At 36.8% G+C, this 19,850-nt stretch overlaps 1 protein-coding gene across 1 annotated transcript in view; it reads right to left on the bottom strand.

The window, feature by feature from the left end:
- Positions 1–18,238, bottom strand: part of LOC124636410 — a 77,662-nt gene extending 59,424 nt beyond the window's left edge. The window contains exons 1-3 of the mRNA XM_047172493.1: positions 18,031–18,238; positions 16,523–17,908; positions 8,299–8,387 (exon numbers count right to left, since the gene is read on the bottom strand). Coding sequence (XP_047028449.1) covers positions 8,299–8,387; positions 16,523–17,908; positions 18,031–18,238 — 1,683 coding nt within the window. The remainder of the gene's footprint in view (positions 1–8,298; positions 8,388–16,522; positions 17,909–18,030) is intronic.
- Between the last annotated feature and the right edge of the window lie 1,612 nt (positions 18,239–19,850).

Raw genomic sequence — 19,850 nt, 5'->3', positions numbered from 1 at the left:
GTGTAGAACTGTTTATTGTACCTTGATAATATACTTAATGATTTAATTAATAGCTGAATACAGTGCTTGAATGAAATCGACAGGGGGGTTTTGTTGAAACAAAAGTACAGGTTTTCATAAGCAGGTTTGCAACTCAACCAAGTTACCAATTTCAGCAGTTTATTGGCAGAAATGTCTATTCTTTATTACCTACTTTTTTTTTGAAGACGTCATCATAATGTATCCTTACACCCGAGCCAAGATACCATGACAATAAAAGATACATCGTCTAACACGGGCAAAAGCACATAAATAAAATCTTTATTTCCATAAAACTCCGGGCCAACCGTCCATCTCGCCATTGTCCGACCGAAAAGAGATTTCAGCATTTGTTTCGTCATTCCCCGAGTGATTGATTCGCCTCCGCGGTAATAACTCAGCGTTGGGCTTCCCACGTAATTCGTCTTTGATTAATTTAGATCAAAGTCGCCTTGTCCTTGCGGTATAAGTGCGGCCCTTTATTTTCTGTGCTGTAACAAGGTCATTGGGATCTAATGAGGTCGTTTAGGCTTGTGTGGTTGGACATCTGGGTTTCGCGGTTTCGGAGGTGCATGAACAGAAGCTCATCGTTAAGCAACTTTCGAAATATAACGATCCTTTTTTCATTCTTGCATAGGTGGTACTATTATTAATGCTTGTTTTATTATTTTTTTTTTCAAGTCTCTAACTAAAACCATATACCACTTTTCAAACTTTTGAATCTATACCTAATTACCCTAAAACCAAAATAATGTACAAGTCCTTCCCGCATCACCGCCCATTAATTTTCTATTAGCCGCGAGTCAAAACATGAGTTGCTCCCAAAAAACCTCTTAACACAGGAAGGCAAAATCCAGTCGGACTAATAATTATTTCACTAGGGTTGTGGGCTAACCCTACTCAATGTTTCAGTACAAAAGAGTACCTAGTTTGTTTGATTGACGGTTCGATAATGTAGGGGCGCCGGCCACGCTGTGGTTGGTGTTAAGAAAGCGCTCAGCAGCTCAACTCTGGTCGCGAGTCGAAAAATGATTGATGACTATTGTGCGACCAGGTGAAATGGGCTAGGTTTAGGTGTAAAAATGGATGGACTAGAAATAATCTATACATATAATAAATCTGTAGAAAAGTAATTTTTGTACATTGAAGAAATTGGCAAAAAAAATATCTATACATATAATAAATCTGTAGAAAAGTAATTTTTGTACATTGAAGAAATTGGCAAAAAAAATAGCCAGCATTTTAAAGGATAACTAACAGAACCCATTTCCATCATTTTTGTCATTTTTGTCTGTTTGTCTGTTTATCTGTTTGTTTGTTCGGGATTCACGTAAAATCTACGAATTAAATGCAGACAATGCTTATATACAAAAACTCTACGTAGCTTGGGGTATTACTTAGTTTTTGTTTCATCGAAATCGATTCACTCTATCAAAAGATATGATTAATTTTGTGAATTCAAGATGTAAAATATTACGACACGCAATCTTTTTGTCAAAACTGTACATTTGAATGTTGTACTTATATTAGTTGATCGGCCTATTATTAATCTTTACACAGAAAATCACACCTTAATAAGTAACTTCGGAAGAAAAAAAAATATGAAAATTTTGTTTAGCCAAGGTTAAAGTAGCTCCATCTGTGGTAAATAAAATACATCATCAATTTGTCAAAGGAGCGAGGTGGTAAATGACAATATTACCATACATTCTTTATAGAGGATTATTATTTCAACAGATGGAGTTGTGTATTTTCCGTAATTCACCATATTTTAAGACGAAGTGTAATTTTTCGATAGACATTTCAATAGTGTTTGTCAGTTTGCCGTGCCACATCAAAATCCAACCATAATTATTACCTTGATGAAAGGAAAATTAATAGTTCTCGGCCAAATTTAAAACGGTGCCATCTAAATTATTTTTTGAACATTATGTCAAAAATGATGACTTTAGTGGAACAATTAATTATCATTTAAAGTTGCAGATGGAGTTCATATCAGGATTTTTTCATAAACATAGTTTAGCTTATCTTCCACTAATGTGGTGGCCTTAAAACAAATTACTTTGAGTGAGTAGTATTAAGTAGACCTTAATTATTTTTTTCTGATGCAAAATATGTAAACTTAATCCTAGAAGAAATGAGGATCTATCTCTCGCAAGCGCTGCTAAGCGTGAGGTAGGTAATGTAGGATTCTGTAGCTTTAAAAACAAGCCCAGATACAAAGTGCAGATAAGAAATGGGAGCTTTCTCGATTTAATACCATACACACGTAAAATGCTTTATGCGTCTGAAAACGTACAAATTACGCGCCGCATATCAGAGACATGTTTACTTTCAACTTCTGATCGCAAATACACTGTTCACGATTACGAACAGTCTCAGTAAGACCCGAGCCAAGTCTAAAAAAACACCTTTTATATAAAACTACGTTTGATGTCATTTAATCACAAAGACAGAATTGTTCTCTGTTGCAAATCCTATCCACCTATATCCTATCCTAATCCAGAATGCATTGCAGGTGTGCATTGCACAAAAACCAATGGTATCCTATTCGAGAAGTCAAAAGACTTGACCTGCTAACGTCAGCTTCTGCGCTAAGCAAGTGTTCTTAATAGTAATGAGGTGAATAAATTTTCAGAAACCACAATAACAGTAGGAGCCAAAGCGTATGATCGCTTCATAGAGCTCTGATTGGCCCCAGGTGACCAAGTCAGCTCTGATTTGTTCGTTCATCAGATCCTTGAAAGTGTTTCGATGGATACTTACTGTCGTCCTGTTTACGTGTGACACAAAATATGGTACATAAACGTCCTCCGCAAGAGCGAAATTTTCCCGGTGTGCGGTAGTGACGCACAGTATACAACACTTATGTTTCTTTTGATTTGCTGGCTCCACCAAGAAATGGCAAATTGCGAGCGTACATTTTGAAAATCTTGGCAAAACTGCAGGTTTCAAGTACGAACACATGAAGTGGACTCGCACAGATACGTACATTTTGCCTATTCGTGAACTAATGCAAACATTTCGGTGGAGTCCCGGCTTAGGCCACCACATTAGGCGTGCGTGATCCTCGGGCGTGTGAGTAGTAATGTGGGGTCAGCCTTACCATAGTGAGTAAGTGCACAGAAAATCCCCGTCATACAAGTGTTTCTCCCCAGTAGTGAAACTATCCTACCCTATGCGCCTGCTGATGATGATGACTCATTTTATCATCCATCCAGCTATTCCCCAACTATGTTGGTGTTGGCTTCCAGTCACCGAATCTGTTTGAGTACCAATATTTTGCTTGGAGCGACTACCTATCTACCTATCTTCAATCCAGTCAACTACACAAGACGATATCCATGGTAAGACTGACAGACTTTCTGGCTTCTGATTAGTCGCAGCAGCTGTAGAAAATGTACAAATGACAGCTTTGTCAGACTCAAAGCATATAGACATAGATTTTAGCTGTTTCCTGTAAAAATTACTGACACACCATACGTAATAATTTTCCAAATTGGCTGCCTAGATCCAGAGATATTCACAACGTCACAAACTTTACTTCTTTTGTTTAGATAAATGGTCACATCCACAACACAACCTTGATCAATGAATCTATGCGACTGCTAAGTGCTAATCCTAATTATACTGTCACGTGAAAGAATGCACCTACGGGATAAGTAGTATTTTGACTATTCTATATTGCCCACGCAGACGAAGTTGCGGGCAACAGCTAGTATAACCTATATTACCTACATTTTGTATTTGTTATTTGAAGTCATACAATGGGTCTGTGGTCGACTAACGTGTGAATAATTTGGGACAAATGTAAGAATTATTTACGTCACATAACGTAGTTTATTTATCAGTTTTTCTCGGTATTATATATTGGATATTTTATAGTTTTTATTTGGTTGACGGTTCGATAATGTAGGGGCGCCGGCCACGTTGTGGTTGGCGTTAAGAAAGCGCTCAGCGCGACCGGTGGCTGTGGTCGCGAGTCGAGAAATGATTGATGACTATTGTGCGACCAGGTGAAATGGGCTAGGTTTACTTATAAGAATGAATGGACTAGAAATATAAAGGTTATACTGTATTTCGTGTTTGTTATTTAAAGTTATGCAATGGATCAGTATGTACCTCTAACCTTTTGATAATGTGGGGCAGTGAAGGCACTTTTAAGATAAGAAAAGAAAATATTTTAGAATTATAGTTATTATTTATCGGCTTGTAACGATATCAGTAGTAAATATTTCAAAACTAGATATCCTATATTTTAAATACAATTCCATCTTTAACTACACTTAAATTCATACAAAACTCTCAAACTAGTTAACGAAGACATTTAAATAATCACAAACTTATTACAAACAGCTGTTAGGGTGCTATTATTTATAATAACATTAAAAAGTTACCACTAATTCGTTAACATAGTTTAACAGAACTAAGTGTTAAGCCAATGATAATAATATTATTATTTTAATGTGGAACAACGGTGCTGCCAAATTGTTATTAGTGTGAAGTAACTTTAAACTCTGTATAGATATTAGGAATGTTTTCTGCGCTAAACATATAAACCTTTAGTGCTGTTAGAATTTAGAAGCCATTATATAAATAACTAAATACCAAATGCCATCTCCGGTCTGCGTCAGGGCCGCCGTCACAACTCATCGATCCTCTTGAAATACATATAGAGAGTTGCTACCTAATTGCTACCAGCTACCATTAGTTGCTACCAATTGCTACCCTCGTAGTTTTGAAGATATTCAGCATCCAAAGGTGACAGCCATCCTGATATCAGAATGGCTCAGGCGAATGAATCAGAATGGGATCCTGACGCAGACCATCTCCGGAGTGTCTATTTCGAGTGGGTTGTAAAAATGGGCTGAATATATCATTATAATGCCTAACACCAGTAACTTACTTAATCAACACCACAAACATTACTTTGCTTTACTGTACTTTAATCTATTACTACAGCTATTTCATTAATTTCTATATCTGTGTGTTTGAACGCACTACAATGAAAATAGGCTATTAGTACATTGGCACCGGTATCGGCTTCATCCCTATATTGGTTATCGCCCAATAAGGGTGGGTCACCATTACGCTTTCCAAACGTATTTGTTTCGGTCCCGTGCTAAAAGGGGAATCGAATGGAATACTTGTTCTAATAAAACTTTGATCCAATTTGAAGAAGCAATTATGAATAAAACGTTTATTAGTGCTAAAAATAGATTTCAGTGTAGACATGTTTTTAAATTACATTATTTTTATAATTTCGAAATTCATGACTTGTAGAAAGTCAAACGAGAAAAATCTTTACAATATCTAAGAAACTTATAGCATAAGCATATTAAATATTATAGGCTGTACCTTTGTAGTGACTTTGAGTCAAATATATAATCTGCTAAGGATAGCTTAAAGCTGGTGAGGATACTTGCAATAAGCGTGAGGACTTAACCTGACCTCTTTGAAAGTGAAAGCCAACAAAAACTCATTCGTTCGTTATTTGAGTTTCAGAATTGAATTGTTTAGACGCAGCTGGGTATACTTGGCACCGCTAATTTATAACACGATCCCAAGAGGATAGTTGACCTGCCCTATCGTAAATTTTGTTGTAGCTTACGAAAATGGCAAATTTAAGAGGGCTTTTATTTAATTATCGAATCCCTTCAAAATTCTCGTCTTACGTCTGACATTTTTGTGATCTTGATATTATTTTATATTGATTCCATTTTGTGTTCCTATAAGTAGGTACATATAAGAATTAATTACTACAGTTTTGTGTTTATTTGCTCAGTTTGAATCGAAAAATGGCATTATTTTCAATACTCTTTGGGAAAACATTTACACATCTGCAGTTATTCACCTAAATCTTTAATCACAAGTTCTTAACCGACAAATACAAACAAATTATATTCTTCAGTTAAAGAGGTATTCGTGGCTGAGAGAACAACCGTTATTGTTTACAAACTTCTTGCTTAATTCCATATTTTGCCAAATTCTCCAAACTTTCTTGTCCTCAAACCTTTCAAAAGCCTTCACTTCAGTCCACAAAGCGTGGAAAATCCTTTGGTTTACATTCAAATACTTCGCCACAATGTTGCAGAGGGAAAATGGAAAAACCTGATCTGCATATTTTTGGAAGGCGACTCAATCTGATCAATATATTCGCTACTTTAGTTATAGTGCGTCCTTTTATGATCCAAGTTAAAGAAATTGAATATTTTCTTGTAGCAAGTCGGTTGAGTGGTCACAGCTCAGGGTTAACTGAAGTCACTGCAGTTTGTTAAGTTTGTTCAGCTTTGAATATGTATTCAAATCAATATGAACTTTCAAGTTGATCTTAAACCATTTTTTTATAAAACTTTACAAAAAGTCTTTTTGCTTTCAAGAATATTCAATGAACAATTAAGTTTGATTTATCAATTCTTCTGATGTCGGAGAATAAATGAGGTGTTTCAACAATAAAAGTAAATAAAAGAACTATCCGAATTCACTTATTCAACAAAGATAATTTAATTGATTCAGTTGAAAAGCAACATTTTACGAATTCAAAACAATTTAAAGTCGAATCAAAGAATTAGGAGTACTTTCAGCAATTTAAATGAATTAACGAATTTGAGTATTTTGCTAGGTTAAAAGGATTGAAGAAAAATCGAGGAAACGTTGAGTGGAATTCCAGTTAGCAAAGTAACACATTGAAATGTAAGGTAAAAGAATTTAAAGGGAAATATTAGCTATATTTTTCACTTAAACAGAATCGAATTTAGAAACTTTTAAGTGTTAAAATTGCCTTTGGATTTTTTTCTCTTAGCGCATCCAATCATGATAGGTACAAGTAATGCGACTTCTTTGTAAATTGACGTTTGATTATGTGGTATTTATCTGAAGATTTCAAGTTACCTTGGGTCTATAACAGTAAAACTAGTTAATATTTTACTAAGGTAACATTTCTAACGTTTTAATAATAATGAAGTCCCTGAGTATGATATCTAATCCCTACAAGACTCGACTTAAGTATCTGAGCGTAATACGCTTGCAGCGACTAAGAGGTTTAGTTTATCTTCCATAACAGCTACACAAATACCGTCTTTATAGCTTGCTTCTAACTTGCAACTATTACTAGACTATAACCGTCGTACCACAAAAACTTTTAAACGTCAGTTTAAAACTTGTCTAAAAAAACAAAATACCCGACTGCACACTAAAAAAAGAGTAAAACAAGCCCCACAATAATATTTAATTTATAAATATTGATGGAAAGCATCGCAGGCGGGGACCAACAGAGGCTTATTTATAGTCATTTCGGTTGTGCACCATTTAGCAGAATTTTCGTTGGTGGCGGTCAAGGTGGTCCCCGCCTGCGAAAATTGCGGAAATTTAGAAAAAATATCCCGTGGGACTTTTAGGATAAAATGTATCCTATGACACTCCCGTAATCAAGACAAATCTAACGATACCTCATACATCAAAATCCATCAAGCCGTTTAGGCTACAGGAGGTCACAAAGGAACAGACATACATACATACTTACATACACTCGAAAAACATTACCCTCCTTCTTTGGCAGTCGGGTAAAAATGACAGATAATGACGTTGAAATAAGGTCCATTTTGCAGCCACAATTTTTAGACAAGTGTTGGACACATGTTTAAGTTTTTGTAGTAAGACCATAACTGTCTAAACTTGTTGTCGAAATGTTAGAAACTGAAAGGAATGACTATTTATTTGTCATAGAATTGCAAGCGGAATGTTTAACTTTAAGTTAACATTTTTGATGGTACCTACTTGGGCAGGCAATATTGTCGTTATTATATGGTCATAACAGTTATGATCGTGTCATATTTATGAGCTTTTTTACAAGCCCAGCATGCAATTAAAAATATTACGTTTAAAATCCCATTTTTGTGGGTCAAAACTCTCGGTTTTGCTACATGCGAAAATCTACCAGTGTGAAAGCGCTGCCAGAATATTATCAGAATATTCGAAAAGTTACATTGTTATCAACTGAATATGAAGGTGCTTTAACAACTAGCCTATCGTAATATATACAGATATCGTCATTTAAGGTAAGGCCGGCAACACACGGGCCGCTTGAAGCAGTCAGGGGCGACAGCTTAAAGCTGTCCACTGCACAGTGAACTGCAGAGTTCTATGGACGCACATACACGAACCGCTCGAGCAGTTGCAACTGATTCGGGCGGTCGCAGCTTGAAGCTGTCGCCCCTAACTGCTTTAAGCGGTCCGTGTGTTGCCGGCCTAAGGTAAACATAATAAGGTAAGGTAACTGACCTGGTTGGGCCCGGTGAGGTTCAGCCCGCAGGAGTTGCAGCGGAGACATTCCTCGTGGTAGTGGTTGTTGTCGTATAGGGGGGATGGTTCTGAAATGTTTGGTAAATATTAGTACATAATCAATTAAGATGATGTGGCTAAGGTACATAGCCTTATTATGGTGTGACTAGATGCCGGTTTCCGGGAATAATAAATCATGCTAGAACTGAAAATGTTTCCTTTTTAATTTCCCATGACATTATTTATGTTTTTGTTTATTGATTTAGCGTAGCGCACTTTTTCATATTTTTTTTAATATCTTGTGGAAAATTTTGTAGGTTATATACCTATTTGTATTGTGTGTTAACCAATTTAATTTAAGACTCTAATGTATAGCTGATATTTTTTAAGGTAAGTTAGCCGGTTATAAAAGTCATCGAATGAAATCGATGCTTCAACTTATGAAGTTTGTCTATCATAAGTTACGGAGTTAGGAGTTGATGGACTAACTTAACAAACGATATCAAGAATTAACTGTTTTTTTTTTTTATATATTTGAAATATTGATGTTTCATGATTATTTCAGTTCAAGTTTTTAATTGTCATGTGTGGACTGATAAATAGTTAGGTAATTAATTGGAAATGTAATAACAGCATTCGTTACCTTTACACTTAAATATTAAATTTTTATTGTAAACCCCTATTTTTACTTCACATGAAACTGTTTTACGAAAATCATTAATAATAACACACCAACACAAGTTGCTTTAATAAATCAAGATAACTGACTCTTAAGAAAACAGATGGGCCTTCAATTTGCTCTCAAAATGAACCTTTACCTTATAATAATTGAGCAATAAAAATTCTAAGGGCCGCCTAAAATGGTTAGGAAGGAAAAATAAATTTGAATGTATAACAAGGTGAATCCAAAGCAGCATACGACTGGGTTTAGTTTAAATCCGAATCTTAAAAGTCTATGAGTACTGTAATTCTTTCACTTAAAAGGTCCCATAAAAATAACCTTCAGCGAAGTATTTATTCTCTAATCCTTCATTTTTAATTTGTTCAAAGATATATAATCTCTTTCGTATTTTTTTAGAAATTTTATTAATTCGTCTCCGTATCGGCGTTTTGGGGGTGCTATCATTCTTGTAATTTTGATATTAAAAAGTGCTAATCGTATTGGCCTACTTTAATAAATGATTTTGACTTTGACTTTGACTATCAAAATATGAGCACTTGCCATTTATTGATGACAACTGTGTCAATATTGAGTTATTGAGACTGAAATTGTTGTTAGCGAATATAAAAGCGGGTATCAAATCAAAATACTCTTTAACATAATTATGTGTCTCCATAGACAAATGTAAAATTCTATTTTACAAAGGCTATATTGCAAACATTCTTGAACATAAAAAAATAATTAAGATGGCAACTGCACATTTATCAAGTAACTTTTCAGCTTGCAGCGTAGCAACACTAAGTTGGCATTTTAAACATAATTTTATCTTAAAGCTGAGCTGCCTCGTAAAATTACAAACCCATTTATTAAAAAGTGAAAGCAGAATTTCCCCGTTGCTTGGCTTCGTGCCAAAGGGCGTAGTGGTGTGCCTCGGAAACTTGCCAAAAATCCACACTCCACATTTGAAGACCAAGTTATTGACGACCCCTGTCGTAACATGTGACAACCACTTAGCTATTCTCAGTGGACATTCAAGAGTCTCAAACATAATGCATTATTGATCAACTATATTTCTTTCACAAAAATATAAGAAACAAACTTGACACGAGTACCTATCTAAGTTGATGAAAAGGGCCTCCTCTTTTTAAAAGGTTACTCAGACAGCAAACTGACAGTTCTTTATTTGGATGAATGAGATTTCTCTTTACGTTTTACGAAAACCAATTTTTCTGCGACAAAGTTTTGATTGATCATAGATTAAACTATTTGACACTTTAATGCTACTCGAACAAGGCTCGCAGCCCAAATGTTAGATAGTCGACTGATCATTGTGTTTCTTTGAACAAATTTTGATAAATGGCTCCCGGCTAAGATATAAAGTTAAAAAAACTTTGGCAGGGTACTTGAGAGTCAATATTGATTTTGTATTCATAACAGTAATTTGTTAGACACTCGAAGTACCTTCATAATTTCGAGTTTAAAATTCAATGAACTTGTCGAAAGTGAATACTATATCGTTAGCGTTACATCGTAGTCAGTGAATTGATTCGCTTTACAAGTTAATAAAATGCTATTGGGCGTCGATAAGTACTTGAGACAGTCATAAAACTTAGTTGCCGGTTTCTCTATTGAAATATTAAACGTTCGTCGTAGAAAACAGAGCGTAATTAATGTGATCATAGTAGACGCAATAAAGTGGGCAGTAAATAAGTATTTTCATCTTTTTATAGCTGAGGAAGTATATAGCGGCGATAATATTGCTACATAATGTTATGAGAGGCCATAACAGTGTTGTTTCAATATTCTATGCGTTTATCGTTCTCGTCAGTTATATAATTTTGTTATTAAAATAAGGCAGGCGTCGTATATTGGCTGTTAGAAATTTATGTTGAGCGTGTTTTATCTTTACGCTGTATATCGTGCTTAGATCTGGGAGTCATATTGGAATAAAATTACTGTCTAGATAAGCTTATCAGCTGTTGTGACGGGAGACGCATCGCAGTATTTGTAACAGACAAAAAATGTTGCATCAATGCGGACTTGTTATTGCTAAGCCAATTTTGTATTAAACAAAAAAATCTTTAAAGGTAAGCTTAGAATTAGGCAAAATATTTCAGCAATATTAATTTGTTCTTAATTATTAGTTTTATTTATAGACGTTCTAAGACAACAACTTTTTGTTTGTGGTCTGGATAACAAGCTAGGGTTCTTAATTTTTAAGATCTCATTTATTAAAGTTACGGCTTTATAAACTAACAACAGTATCTAACTATTGAAAAGTTCAAAAAACTAGCCAGACAAAGATATTTTTGACTCATTTCACTGTCTAGCGACCAACGGTCGATTGTAGATAGAAACTGAGAACTTAGAATAGGGCTTGGAATAAAAATAAGTGGTCAAAATTTCACCTGGATTTTGTCCACTATTACACTGCAACTTTTAGTCGATCGACAGTTTGTTTGGGCTCATAAACGAGTATGAAGAAGAATGGTAGTACGCACATTACAAAGATCACTGAAAACGTCGATTGGAATCAAGATTCTCTTTAAAAAAATACATTTGTTTTATATATATTCGGTTTAACTGTCGACTGTTTAACCTGCAGTGTGTAGTTATTATTAAACGTTTTTATGGACAATTGAAGAAATATTACGGTTATGTAATAGACTTCAGAGAAAAGACACCCAATTATATATAAGCATGTTTCAGTAAGCAGAAAGGCTGATATTTTATGGAATTAAGTCCTTTGAGTAGGTACACATGTTTTTCTGAAATTATTATTGGTATCGTTTATACGATGTTGTAGGTACCTACATATGAATAAAATATTGTTGTGATACTGGAGACATGATGTTAAATTGATGTTAAACTTCTCGCAAATAAATGATGAATTTACTTTTCTATATGTAGAAACCTTAAAAGATCTAGTTTTTTTTTGTGAGATTTTGGTTATGTCACTATAAAGGATTATTAATTACTAGCTGTTGCCCGCAACTTCGTCTGCGTGGGCAATATAGAATAGTCAAAATACTACTTATCCCGTAGGTGCATTCTTTCACGTGACAGTATAATTAGGATTAGCACTTAGCAGTCGCATAGATTCATTGATCAAGGTTGTGTTGTGGATGTGACCATTTATCTAAACAAAAGAAGTAAAGTTTGTGACGTTGTGAATATCTCTGGATCTAGGCAGCCAATTTGGAAAATTATTACGTATGGTGTGTCAGTAATTTTTACAGGAAACAGCTAAAATCTATGTCTATATGCTTTGAGTCTGACAAAGCTGTCATTTGTACATTTTCTACAGCTGCTGCGACTAATCAGAAGCCAGAAAGTCTGTCAGTCTTACCATGGATATCGTCTTGTGTAGTTGACTGGATTGAAGATAGGTAGATAGGTAGTCGCTCCAAGCAAAATATTGGTACTCAAACAGATTCGGTGACTGGAAGCCAACACCAACATAGTTGGGGAATAGCTGGATGGATGATAAAATGAGTCATCATCATCAGCAGGCGCATAGGGTAGGATAGTTTCACTACTGGGGAGAAACACTTGTATGACGGGGATTTTCTGTGCACTTACTCACTATGGTAAGGCTGACCCCACATTACTACTCACACGCCCGAGGATCACGCACGCCTAATGTGGTGGCCTAAGCCGGGACTCCACCGAAATGTTTGCATTAGTTCACGAATAGGCAAAATGTACGTATCTGTGCGAGTCCACTTCATGTGTTCGTACTTGAAACCTGCAGTTTTGCCAAGATTTTCAAAATGTACGCTCGCAATTTGCCATTTCTTGGTGGAGCCAGCAAATCAAAAGAAACATAAGTGTTGTATACTGTGCGTCACTACCGCACACCGGGAAAATTTCGCTCTTGCGGAGGACGTTTATGTACCATATTTTGTGTCACACGTAAACAGGACGACAGTAAGTATCCATCGAAACACTTTCAAGGATCTGATGAACGAACAAATCAGAGCTGACTTGGTCACCTGGGGCCAATCAGAGCTCTATGAAGCGATCATACGCTTTGGCTCCTACTGTTATTGTGGTTTCTGAAAATTTATTCACCTCATTACTATTAAGAACACTTGCTTAGCGCAGAAGCTGACGTTAGCAGGTCAAGTCTTTTGACTTCTCGAATAGGATACCATTGGTTTTTGTGCAATGCACACCTGCAATGCATTCTGGATTAGGATAGGATATAGGTGGATAGGATTTGCAACAGAGAACAATTCTGTCTTTGTGATTAAATGACATCAAACGTAGTTTTATATAAAAGGTGTTTTTTTAGACTTGGCTCGGGTCTTACTGAGACTGTTCGTAATCGTGAACAGTGTATTTGCGATCAGAAGTTGAAAGTAAACATGTCTCTGATATGCGGCGCGTAATTTGTACGTTTTCAGACGCATAAAGCATTTTACGTGTGTATGGTATTAAATCGAGAAAGCTCCCATTTCTTATCTGCACTTTGTATCTGGGCTTGTTTTTAAAGCTACAGAATCCTACATTACCTACCTCACGCTTAGCAGCGCTTGCGAGAGATAGATCCTCATTTCTTCTAGGATTAAGTTTACATATTTTGCATCAGAAAAAAATAATTAAGGTCTACTTAATACTACTCACTCAAAGTAATTTGTTTTAAGGCCACCACATTAGTGGAAGATAAGCTAAACTATGTTTATGAAAAAATCCTGATATGAACTCCATCTGCAACTTTAAATGATAATTAATTGTTCCACTAAAGTCATCATTTTTGACATAATGTTCAAAAAATAATTTAGATGGCACCGTTTTAAATTTGGCCGAGAACTATTAATTTTCCTTTCATCAAGGTAATAATTATGGTTGGATTTTGATGTGGCACGGCAAACTGACAAACACTATTGAAATGTCTATCGAAAAATTACACTTCGTCTTAAAATATGGTGAATTACGGAAAATACACAACTCCATCTGTTGAAATAATAATCCTCTATAAAGAATGTATGGTAATATTGTCATTTACCACCTCGCTCCTTTGACAAATTGATGATGTATTTTATTTACCACAGATGGAGCTACTTTAACCTTGGCTAAACAAAATTTTCATATTTTTTTTTCTTCCGAAGTTACTTATTAAGGTGTGATTTTCTGTGTAAAGATTAATAATAGGCCGATCAACTAATATAAGTACAACATTCAAATGTACAGTTTTGACAAAAAGATTGCGTGTCGTAATATTTTACATCTTGAATTCACAAAATTAATCATATCTTTTGATAGAGTGAATCGATTTCGATGAAACAAAAACTAAGTAATACCCCAAGCTACGTAGAGTTTTTGTATATAAGCATTGTCTGCATTTAATTCGTAGATTTTACGTGAATCCCGAACAAACAAACAGATAAACAGACAAACAGACAAAAATGACAAAAATGATGGAAATGGGTTCTGTTAGTTATCCTTTAAAATGCTGGCTATTTTTTTTGCCAATTTCTTCAATGTACAAAAATTACTTTTCTACAGATTTATTATATGTATAGATATGATCTGAATAATTTGTACAAAAATAAGCACGTGAAATCAGTGGACCGCAATAGCGAAGTGAGTAATATTTTCAGGCTTTTTTTCTTGTTTTATCATTTTCTCTAGAACCAAAACTTATGTGCAGTAGTACATATGTAATTTCGATCAACCGGGCAACCTGTGTGCAGTATAAATAAATAAAATATAAAACCTCCTGTAAACTTTCAGAAGAACAGTTCAGAAACAATAAGGAATTGAGGAAGCAACTTGATTTTAGTTCAAATGCAGACCAGAATCAATAGGCACCACTGAACTATTGAATTAACGATAGAACGCGGTTGACGAGAGACCATCACAATATCTATGCCATCTCGATTTTCAAAGGGCTTTGTCCCTTTGTCGTTTTTCAGTGGGGCGGACAATTATATCAAAGGGTACCCATCCTGAATGTGATTGCTAAAAGAAAACGATGTCACAAACTGTTTGTGTTTTTTTTAAACAGACTTTTTTAGGAAAATTCCGAGGTAAATGTTTGAGACAGTATGTAGTGAAGGGGTTTGAGAACCAGTATAGAGCTTTAAATTCTAGTGACATTTATTTTTATCCCAATTTAGTTTTGTTAAATACATTTTGAAAGTTTAATTATTTGATTTTGTATTTAGGTACACTTATTCAAATATTTAAGGGCTTTTTAAGTTTGGTTATATCGTGGAGCAACTAAATTAAAATGTAAACAAATTGATTCACATGACAATAGGCTTATAGTCATCATTACACATGGTTTAAGTTTCTAACTTGTAACATAAGTATCTATATCAGAATTAAATAGACGGCGAGGTACGTCAATATCCACCCCATACCGTAATTTAAATAGAAATTTATCGGAAATGTATTAGTAGCAATACACTTACCATATCGTTTCGGCTCAATGATGACACACGTGATTTAACTTGCGATTAAGTATAAGGACTTTTTATGTCTTAATATATCTAAACAAGGATATACTTAATACGACATTAATTTTAACGCTAACATTTATTTACGACACGACTACTACTTGGTGTTTTGTTATTTTACAGTACACTTATTTACAATTTCGTCCTTAGTAAATATTGTGTTTCACTGATGACACTGGCTGATAAGAAACTATTCTTATCACGTAAACCTTTTCACGACACGAGCAGCAAAACATACAACAAAAATATATTTTCCCGAGAGTACAAACTGTGGATTGTCAAATAATATTTAATAACACAAACCGGGATTCTACTTCGGCTACAACTGTATTTTATAGGAAAACAAGATTCGTTGTAACGTCTACGTTGGAGTATTGCTCACGAATTTTTTCTCGCGAATTTAGGCTGTCAATGTTATGTTATTTGAGGTTATTCGTTGTGTACAGCACGTCACTTTCGTTCTAGTAAACATGGCAGCATTCGGCAACAGATGACAGGGCGCGGGCGGGCGAGCCTGCGCCGATCGCTCGCGTTCATCTCATCTCGTGGTCCGCGCGACCGCGCTGCCAGTTCAAAGTGGCCGCCTGAAACTGCTGGCCCGCCGGTGGCGCCACCGGGCCCCACTCCCTCGGTAAAGAGGGATTTTCACCCGTCAACCCTCTTCTTCCCGTCGGTAAAGCAGTACCGCGAGACAGAGACAAGCGAGCAGCGAGTGAATCGATTGGCTGATCAAAAGGGGCGGGGGCCGAGCACGTGGCAATGGCTGTTGTCAGTGAGTAGTGCTTGTATAGCGATTGAGTTTGCTGTTGTAATGCGTTTCACGTTCCGCAAAAGCTCTTTAGCGCGTGTTAGCTGAAAGTTGTTCGTCGCCCGCCCGCCACTACAGTTAACTTTAATAAAGTTCAAATACCGATTTTCAGAATAACCAAAGTATTATACTTCCAACAATGATATTTAGGTACTTTGTAGGAACTACTAGTTTCATTAATGTGTTTTAAAGCCCGTTTTGTCTTATTTTGTCTTTAGGACAGTTTTGAGCTCTAAAGATGATAAAACGGTTATGTACTCTATAAAATTATATTTAACAAAAACTTACCAGTTTGTGTGCTGGAATCGAAGAACGTGCTCGTAGTCTCAACGGTCATGGTCCCAATAGTTCCATCTAGTATTTGTGTTGAGGAGTCCCGACGACCGCGCGCTCGCATACAAGCATCATCACTTTGCGAACTTTGTCGTCGAAAGTTCCTGCATCTAATCATTTCCTCAGTAGTCGACTGCCGGCGAAAGCCTCTGGCTATTAGTATTTCTTCAGTAGTAGATTGTCTACGGATCATTGTCCTCTCAGGTGGCCGAGCACAAGGACTAGGATCTCTACTCGAGCACGAGCTAGATTCTGGGCTTCGTGCTCGGCCCATCCTGGCACATGATGCTTGTCTCCGTAGTCGACTTCGTCGCCTTGCAGCTGATGGACTTAACTCACCTCCTCCAGCACGATCAGGACTTAGTTGGGAGCGTTCTCTTCTTGGCCTTACTGCAGAGTCAGGGCTTAAAGAATCTCTTCTCGCCCTTCCTTCATCGTCAGGACCTAGTGATGGCCCCGAATCTCTACGTCTAGTACCAGGTGGTCCTATTGGATCATCAAAGGCAGTAGCTTGGCGTTGTAGCCTACCGAGTCTTCGTTCTGGACTGGCCGCAGCTCTAGAATCTCTTCGAGCACGACCGCATTGGGTAGTGGAATCCCGACGACCACCTAAGTTTGGTGGAGACCGGCCGCCAGGAGTGGCTTGGGTAGCTTGAGCTGATTGTGTTGTTTGGGAAGTCTGCACTGTTTGAGTGGCACTACTGTTTGGTGGTGTAGGTGATGTAGGTGAGGGTGTCACAGCAGATGTAATGATAGTGGGCATTGTCATCGTAGGTTGGCACTCTCCATCGGATCGGCTTGGTTCATGAATAGCAACTACAGTCACGCACGGCATATGTGTAGAGGGTCCAGGATCAGAAGATGCATCAACAAAAGATGGTGGTGCTGGAGTTGGGGGTGATGTTCGCCTTTTTCTATGGGTCGCTACTATCCTAGGAGGTGCTGCGACAGAGTCACGACGGTGGCGATGTCCATCTACTGAGTCTCTGCGCTCCTTATTTTCTTCAGAGCCACGTCTCTTGATACGTCGTTCTCTGGTAGGCATGATGGTTATTGAATCTTTGCGGTCCCAGTTGGGAAAATCTGCGCGAAAATCTTGAGGTGCTTTTGAGTCACGGCGCTTGGAGGCCATGGATTTGATGCCTGAGTCGGCAGAAGAATCGCGTCGGCGCCTCGGTGGTGGTTCGTGCCGCGCCCAAGGCAGGGAGCGGGCGAGGTCCGCCAGGGTCTCTCGCCGGGAGAGCGGGGCCCGCTGGCGTCGGGGCGCGCTGCCCCCGCCACCCCACTCGCGCAGTATATCGGTTAATTGAGCCAAAGAGGAGCGGCGGCGACGGGGTCCACCTATAAATAAGTGATTCTAATGACATATTTGCATACTTTATGGATTCAATTATTTCGTAAAATGTTCGTTGGATGTTGGATGTTCGTTGTTTCATGGTTAAGAATGACAATATTCTGCGTACCTCTGGGTTGATTTTCGACGTCTGGCTCCGGCGGTGATAGGCAAGACACTTGCGCTGCCGAATCCCTCCGACTGCCGAGTCTCTGTCTGAGAGTGGATTCTTCTAAGGTAGATCGTGTCAGCTCGTCCCAGCCGTTGCCTCCAGCCCAAACCAAGCCCACTTGATGCGACAGTATTGGTAGGTTGCAAACGAAACATATTGCTGTCATAGTCCTGTACAAAAATAAAAGCACCATTAGAACACTTGCCTTTTGCCTGATAGTAAACTTTGGGAGAGTTGTTGCACTAACGATTTATTATTCCGAAAATTGATACCACGATACATGGTGGTTCGTGTACCCGGTAGTCGGTGCGAATAAGCGTGAAGCGACATATCGCGCCCTTGTGCTCGCATCACCGGCCTGATAACCAAACTACCGATATTAAGTAATAACCACTCCCCTAGCTGTCGACGTGTATTACTTTATCAATAAACAATTGATGCGATACTACAATATTCTTGTCGGATTATAATTGTATTGATTATCACCGACAAATGCCAAGTTCCTTATCATCTTGATTAATTCAGGGATGTGTAAATTGGGTAAAGTTTCATCAGTGGAAAGTGCTTTCCCATATCCATGTTTATCGAGAGCCTTGGAGACGTGTTTATGATGTAGGTACACACCACCTATCGCTAGATAAAAGCTTGTGATTGTTATTGTTGCGGCATAGTCAGTCGACGCATGATGTTTTGATAATACCTATCTGCCGGCTATTCGGATGAGCGAATTTCCCTCAGTGTGACTGACGATCGAGAAACGGTGTTTGATATTATTGAAGTGGAAACGGGGAATGTGTTCAGTCAGTTTGAAATCTATTGGCAATGGGATCCAATTTTCTTGTAAACTTAAGAGTACCTTGTAATAGATAAGTCAGTACATGGCAATGAACACATGAGATTCGAGTTGCGTCATTGATATTAAGTGAGCGTCAAATTGACAAAAAAAGACGTTATGTTCAATAAGCTTTGTTAGAAAAATATTTATTTTTAAAACTAAATAGGTATAATTAAGCTAATTACATTCTACTTTCCTAAATTAGAACCTTTTCCGGAAAACTCTAATGTCTAGGTGACAGATCCAAAGAACGATAACAATTTTCTTAACTTTTGTAATTAATCAAATGTTTTCTGGTAAAAGTTCTAAGAAGTATTAAATTAGGTAATTTTAATCTAGAATTTTATAAGAATTCTAAAGTATTTTACCTTGCTATTAAAAAGGTTGAATTAATCTACGAAGTTTTAACTGCTTACCTATTTACTTTAACTACTAAAAGTTATCGAGATGAGCCTGCCTACCTACATTTATGTCTACAGTGCTATAACTCATGAACTACTTATTATGATAATTCATTAACTTTTAACAATGATATTGTATATGTTTATGAGTGTTTGTTATGAAGTAGTGTTTTAAGAAAAGTGCAGATTGATTTCAAAAGTTTGAAAGAGATAAGAGAGAGAGTTTTCAGATGATTATATTTTCGGCGCTTTTATGTTTGGATTTGATTAAGGAAGACTTCCAATTAAGAACACGGAATTCAGTATACTAGGAACACCTTTAGGTAATATGTCACCTTTAGTGTGTACCTTTAAGTATATGTGACCTGTTGTAACTGAAGTGAATAGAAAAAATATAGACATAATGTTTTAGAAGTCAACCTTTTGATAATCCTTAAATAATAGTTGGAACCTCAAAAGAAAAAATAAACAAAAGAATAAACTGAAAAGAAAAAGCGAAAGTTTGTTTACCAAAGCTTATCGCGTTTAAGATACGTATTTTA

This window comes from Helicoverpa zea, chromosome 14 (assembly GCF_022581195.2).
Source record: "Helicoverpa zea isolate HzStark_Cry1AcR chromosome 14, ilHelZeax1.1, whole genome shotgun sequence".
Lineage (NCBI taxonomy): Eukaryota > Metazoa > Arthropoda > Insecta > Lepidoptera > Noctuidae > Helicoverpa > Helicoverpa zea.
This window is presented reverse-complemented; position numbering and strand designations above follow the sequence as displayed.